Source organism: Lactuca saligna, chromosome 9, assembly GCF_052625555.1.
Source record: "Lactuca saligna cultivar CGN05327 chromosome 9, ASM5262555v1, whole genome shotgun sequence".
NCBI lineage: Eukaryota > Viridiplantae > Streptophyta > Magnoliopsida > Asterales > Asteraceae > Lactuca > Lactuca saligna.
In genome coordinates this window covers 196,775,162-196,781,646 of record NC_136425.1, presented here as the reverse complement: position 1 = coordinate 196,781,646, position 6,485 = coordinate 196,775,162, and the positions used below count along the sequence as shown (strand labels likewise).

The 6,485-nt window shown below is 35.5% G+C and overlaps 1 protein-coding gene across 5 annotated transcripts; it reads left to right on the top strand.

The window, feature by feature from the left end:
* Positions 1 to 586: 586 nt before the first annotated feature.
* On the top strand, positions 587 to 6,256 carry LOC145014458 (eukaryotic translation initiation factor 3 subunit A-like). 5 transcript variants are annotated; one of them, XM_078972829.1, is made up of 16 exons: positions 587 to 717; positions 904 to 1,157; positions 1,271 to 1,343; positions 1,486 to 1,554; positions 1,752 to 2,233; positions 2,316 to 2,531; positions 2,676 to 3,044; positions 3,136 to 3,165; positions 3,493 to 3,720; positions 3,962 to 4,123; positions 4,212 to 4,433; positions 4,510 to 4,716; positions 4,808 to 5,014; positions 5,083 to 5,163; positions 5,239 to 5,440; positions 5,585 to 6,256. In XM_078972829.1, exons 4-16 carry the CDS (start codon positions 1,509 to 1,511, stop codon positions 6,010 to 6,012), a joined length of 2,880 nt encoding a protein of 959 aa, XP_078828955.1. In that variant the 5' UTR covers positions 587 to 717; positions 904 to 1,157; positions 1,271 to 1,343; positions 1,486 to 1,508; the 3' UTR covers positions 6,013 to 6,256. The 5 variants fall into 5 exon arrangements, with proteins under 5 accessions (XP_078828955.1, XP_078828952.1, XP_078828954.1 ...); XM_078972826.1 differs by lacking the exon at positions 1,271 to 1,343; XM_078972828.1 differs by lacking the exon at positions 1,271 to 1,343 and having other exon boundaries at positions 1,483 to 1,554.
* The last annotated feature ends 229 nt before the right edge of the window (positions 6,257 to 6,485 follow it).

Genomic DNA, 6,485 nt, shown 5'->3' with positions numbered 1-6,485 from the left:
TTATATTTTGAAAGATATATTATATACAATTAGATATAATATTATACCCTTTTATTAGTTGAATACTCAAGCTTGGTTAGCTAGTTGGTTTGTTGAAAATGATTCATTGAATCATCAAAACCAACTAATAATTTTGAAAAGAAAAATTGATCTTATATAAATTATACCCTGTTAACTTGCAAAAGCGCATTTTATACGATTCGGTTGTTGGTTGTTTATGCGACCATCTGACATCCGAATACACTGAACCAATTAACCTTATGTGACCATTTCATATCCGAATATACTGAACCGCTTTAACCACAAACCGTCAATACAGACTCTAAACTACACTTTTTTTTTCCTCATAATCCATATATTAAAAAATCCGAATTGTTGTGCCTAAGTTAGAGGTACACATTCAAACTGTTTTATAACCGAAGCCGATCTAAGAAAAAAATGGTTAAAAGCCGGGCCGACTTTTTAAAAATCGAAAAAGGTTAAAACCGGTAAATATCAAGTTTGAAGTTTGTAAGGCCCATACAAAACCTGTGTTTGTGGGCTTTTCATTGTTTGAGTGTTAAGTTATGGAATATGGAATTATGGTAACATACATAGATTTTGCCTTTGCGTTTCGACGAGACGTTAGCCAAAACCCAAAATCCTACTTCCCTTTATACAGCCGAGGAGGAAACAGATCTTTTGCGGTTTCGTCGATTTGGCCGCTAATCGATAGAGGTATAGATTCACTACGCTACTCATCTTTCATCAATTGTTCGACAACTGATTTCTTGCGTATCTCTTTTCTGCGTTGTCAGAGAAGCACTAGAGTTGATATATATGGGCAGTTTGATGATTGATTTTGTTCACTCTAGTTACTGGCGTTAAATTTGGTTTTTGATTTTCTTTTCGGTTTGTGGTCAGATTGATTGTTCGAAGGAGGAGGAAGGAGAGTGATTTGATACAATATATCATTCTTAGGTTTTTAACTACATACGTCTACATTCTTTGTTTCTGATCCGAATTCCTTCTCGAATCATTTTTTTTTTCTGGTGCTTGGCTGTGGATTTGAGCATACACACACGATGGATTATCTATCAGATATTCGATTTGAAAAACGAAGTCTAGGATTGAAACCTGTCGGATTCAAGCATTTAAGCGAATAAGCGATTACTACTGTAAGAAACATTTATGTGAAAATATATGATTTTATAAACTATTTAAAGTACGTATTATTGTCTGATGATACGTACATAATGAAAGTTTTAATGTTGGTCATTATGCTTAACAGATTTCAGCATGTCACTTCTTAGAAATGTTGATGTCGATGCATCTCTATTAATCTTAATTCTATGCTCAAATAGGTTCGTAGATAGAAAGCACAGTGGATCTAATTGTCTCCTATCTCGTGTCTATCCTGCTTTTCTTTGTGCATAGTTTCATGTTATGGTCAAACAAAGTTAAACAACTACAAATACAAATAATTGCTTGTTTTTGTCATAGCAGGTGAAAGACCAGTCTGATTGACAATGTCTACTTTTGCTAAACCAGAGAATGCTTTGAAACGGGCTGAAGGTGAGTGGCATATTATTGATTCATTTTAACTCCATAGCTGTATTTTCTTTGTCCTCTTCAATCATTGTCATGCTTCCATATCTGACTTATTATTTTGTTTCTTTACATGGGAACCCAAAGAGCCCCTTTCAAAATGTAATGCCTATATAGTATATACATGATTAATTTAACCCATACTTGTTAACACTCGATTGCAGAATTAATAAACGTTGGTCAAAAACAAGATGCACTTCAAGCTCTTCATGATGTAATTACATCAAAGAGGTACAGAGCATGGCAGAAAACACACGAAAAGATCATGTTCAAGTACATTGAGCTGTGTGTAGACATGAGGAGGGGTAGATTTGCCAAAGATGGTCTCATCCAGTATCGCATAATATGCCAACAAGTTAATGTGAATTCATTAGAGGAAGTGATAAAGCACTTCATGGATCTTTCAACCAAGAGGGCTGAGTTGGCACGTACACAGGCTGAAGCTTTAGAGGAAGCTCTAGATGTTGATGATCTTGAAGCTGACAAAAGACCAGAAGATCTAATGTTAAGCTATGTCAGTGGTGAAAAGGGAAAAGATCGCTCTGATAGAGAGCTTGTGACTCCATGGTTCAAGTTCTTATGGGAAACTTACAGAACAGTTCTTGAAATCCTGCGAAACAACTCCAAGTTAATGGCACTTTATGCAGTAAGTTTTGGTTTATAATATTAATTTTTCTCTTTGATGTTATCTTTGATTATTATTATTATTAATTTTTTTTGTTATTTAGGATACAGCACATCGTGCATTTCAATTCTGCAAACAATACAAAAGAACAACTGAGTTTCGTAGGCTTTGTGAGATCATTAGGAATCATCTTGCTAACTTAAACAAATACAGAGATCAAAGGGATAGACCTGACCTAAATGCCCCTGAAAGTCTACATTTTTATCTTGATACAAGATTTGAGCAACTCAAAGTTGCAACTGAGCTGGAACTTTGGCAGGTAGGGCTCATTTCTGTGTGATATTTATTGGCCAAACTGCAGGAAATAGCTAAATACTTTGTTACATGCAATTTGCCCTAATTGTTATATTGAAACATGTAGTTGTGGAATAATAGTTTTGTTGTATGAGTTATGTATCTTCAGGAAGCTTTTCGATCTGTGGAAGATATTTATGGGCTAACAAGCATGGTGAAGAAAATGCCTAAATCGTCCCTGATGGCTATTTACTATGCGAAATTGACTGAGATCTTTTGGATTTCATCAAGCCATTTATACCATGCGTATGCATGGTTTAAGCTTTTTCAACTTCAAAAAAGCTTCAATAAGAATCTAAACCAGAAAGATCTGCAACTGATTGCATCATCAGTTTTGCTAGCTGCACTTTCAGCTTCTCCATATGATCACCTTAAAACTGCTTCTCATTTGGAGCTTGAGCATGAAAAAGAACGCAATCTCAGAATGTATAATCTTATTGGGTTCAATATTGATGCAAAGATTGAGACAAGAGATGTGGTATTACTTATTAGCCAACTTTCAACTGATTTTTGTTTTCTTGGTTATTCATATGTTTCTCTCATTAATAGTTTGTTTTATTTTCCTGCAGCTTTCTAGGTCATCTCTTCTTGCAGATCTGGTAAGATTAAGTTCATTTTACTCATTGTGGAATTTAAAGAGCTGAATGCAAGAAATTTTGAATACTTGCATTGTTTGTCTATTATACCATCCTACTTTTTGTCTCATAAAACATTATACTTCTAATTATTTTTCTTATAAGGACTAATTTTCAATATGCAATAGATGAAAATCTATTGCAGCATCATCCTTTCCATTTTTTTCATCATTAAGGCATCCTGGAGAACATATATGCAATTATGGCATCATATTGTATCTTTTTTTTTTTTTTTTTTTTTTTTTTTTTTTTTTCTGTATATAATATATGTGAAATGATTTTTTTTTTCAGGTTTCTAAAGGGGTGATGACATATGTAACCCAAGAAGTGAAGGATCTATACAATCTTCTAGAAAATGAATTTCTGCCATTGGATTTGGCATCAAAAGTAGAGCCATTGTTGACAAAGATTGCAAAACTTGGGGGGAAAATATCATCAGCTTCTTCTGTTCCAGAAGTGCAGCTTTCTCAGTATATTCCTGCTTTGGAAAAAGTAGCAACCTTAAGACTACTACAACAGGTAAAAAATTCAAAACCTTATCTCATTTTAAAAACTTCACAACTTCAAATAAAGTATTTACTGTTGTTTCCCAAAAGTTACTATAGTTGGTTTGTATTTTTAAATTTCCTGGTTTTCTTGTTAATGTTAATGTTTCTTTAGAAAACTTTTTTTTAAAAGTGATAAATAATAAACTTTTAGACTACTTTTTTGATTCGCTTTCTATGAAAAATAAGTTGAAGGTTAATATTTTCTTTTTCAGGTGTCGCAAGTATACCAAACAATGAAAGTTGAGACTTTATCAAAAATGGTTCCTTTCTTTGACTTCTCAGCTGTAGAGAGGATCTCTGTTGATGCTGTGAAGCATAATTTCATTGCTATGAAAGTTGACCACATGAAGGGTGCAATCATTTTTGGTGATTTGGTAAGAAGTCATATTCGTTTTTTTTTTCTTTCATAATTTTTTTGGTTCTGTTCTTTCTATACTAACCTTGTTTTCTTGTTATTTGAAGGGTTTTGAGTCTGACATTCTACAAGACCACTTGAGTGTTTTGGCTATAAATCTGAATAAATCAAGGTCCCTAATATACCCTTCTCAATCCAAAGCATCAAAATTGAGTGCTATGCTACCAAGCTTGGCAGATATTGTAGATAAAGAGCACAAAAAGCTTCTTGCTCGTAAATCCATCATTGAAAAACGAAAAGAAGAACAAGAACGACACCTTCTTGAAATGGTATTATTCATTTCTCCTTTGTCTAAATTACATTTTTACCCCTTTTTCTAAACCCTAAATTTCTGTTTTTTCAAAGGAACGAGAAGAGGAGACAAAAAGAATAAAGCTACAGAAGAAAACCGAAGAAGCAGAACAAAAAAGACTTGCATCTGAATTTGAAGAAAGGAAGCACCAACGAATCCTTAGGGAGATTGAGGAACGTGAGCGTGAAGAAGCACAAGCATTGCTCAATGATGTAGGGAAACGTATCAAAAAGAAAGGAAAGAAGCCCATCATTGAAGGGGTAAATTTGGAAAATTCTATTCTCCCCCTTTTTTTTTTTTAATGTTGACCAAGTTGAGTTGATCATGGATGGATGGCTTTTCGGTTGACAGGAGAAGGTGACAAAGCAGTCATTGATGGAGCTAGCAATGCAGGAGCAAGTTAGAGAGAGGCAGGAAATGGAAAAGAAGATGCAAAAACTAATCAAGACTATGGATCACTTTGAAAGGGCAAAAAGGGAAGAAGCTGCACCTCTCATCGAAGCTGCTTTCCAAAGATGTTTAGCTGAAGAGAAACTCCGCCATGAACGCGACCAACAGGTACTTACTATATACTTTGTGAAAAGAAAAAAAGACGTAAATGCCCCTAACCGTCTTTACATATGCAGCTTGAGGTTGAGTTGAGCAGAGAGCGTCATGAGGGAGATCTGAAGGAGAAGTATAGACTTGCTCGTGTTATGGAACATAAGGTATGTAATGTATTTTTGAATACTAACATTTTATTATTATTATTTTAAATTTGTTAAAAAAAATATGTTGTGCAGATGGAACTTGAAGAAAGAGTTGTGAGGAGCCGACAGGCAGAGTTTGATAGAATGAAAGCTGAGAGAGAGGAAAGAATTGGTCAAATCCTCAAGGCACGAAAAGAGGAAAGGGACTTAAAAAGGAAAATGTTGTTTTATTTGAAAACTGAAAAGGAAAGGCTCGACAGGTTGCTTGAGGAAGAAGAAACCCGTAAACGTGAAGGTAACTTTATTTATTTATAAGATTAAATTACATTTTAGGTCCTGGAGATGCTTTTTTTTTCAATTATGGTCCCTTTGTTCAAAGTAAAACGACTATTCAGGGACCAAAAATGTAATTTATTCATGTCGTGTAATATGTATACAGAGGCTGAAAAGCGGAAGAAAGAGGAGGCTGAGAGGAGGGCAAAGTTGGATGAAATAGCTGAAAGACAAAGGAAAAGAGAACAAGAACTGGAAGAAAGAGAGAGGCTCAGAAAGGAAGCTATCTTACGTGGTACACCACCACCACTTGATGGCCCAACCAGGCCCTCTGAGCTTCCGGCTGCTGGAGTTTCCGCTCCGGCAGCAGCGGCAGCAGCACCAGCTGCAGCTGGCGGAGGATCTGGTGGTGGGAAATACGTCCCCAGGTTCCGTAGAGGTGGGGCGGCAGAGACAGCGACGGCACAGCCTGATAGGTGGGGGAGTGGGAAGCAGGAGGAGCGTGAGACGGCTCCACCGAGCGACAAGTGGCGGCCGTCTTCATTTGGTGGTGGAGGAGGAAAGAGTTGGTCTTCATCTAGGTTTTCACGGTGAGAGTTTGGTTTTTGAGTAGAATGGGGCGATAGATATTCTTTTTGAAGTATGGGTAGAGTTAAGAGAGAGAGAGAGAGAGGGAGAGGGAGAGGGAGAGGGAGAGAGTTATGTGAAGATCGTTTTATTTCCCAAAGTTTTTGATGGTGGGTATTCTTTTCTTTTATTTGGTTCTTGCTTGCATTGCAGTCACACTTGTTACTTTGTTTTATCCTCTATTTAGTATTTATAAAGAATTTTGTGTATAGTATTCGTCTACATATAGAGTTTACATAAAATTAGAAATACAATAGAATTGTTCAAAAACCTAAACAACTCCAAAATCACCATGTAAGTCTTTGTTTGGGATACTTAAATTTCTAGCAACTTTTTAGTTTGGAAAAAGTTTTATTGAATTTTTTTTTTTTTTTTTTTTTTTTTTTTTTTTTTTTTTCCTAACGGCTGGATATATTAAAAAGAGGTTAGCGCAAGGCTAA

What these genes read in the sequence shown, in the direction of transcription:
- LOC145014458 (XM_078972827.1), top strand. Translation starts at nt 1,509, where the DNA reads ATGTCTACTTTTGCTAAACCAGAGAATGCTTTGAAACGGGCTGAAG. An exon ending in GCCATGAACGCGACCAACAG is followed by an intron (nt 5,015 to 5,082) that starts GTACTTACTATA and finishes TTACATATGCAG; the next exon opens with CTTGAGGTTGAGTTGAGCAG. An exon ending in AGAAACCCGTAAACGTGAAG is followed by an intron (nt 5,441 to 5,584) that starts GTAACTTTATTT and finishes ATATGTATACAG; the next exon opens with AGGCTGAAAAGCGGAAGAAA.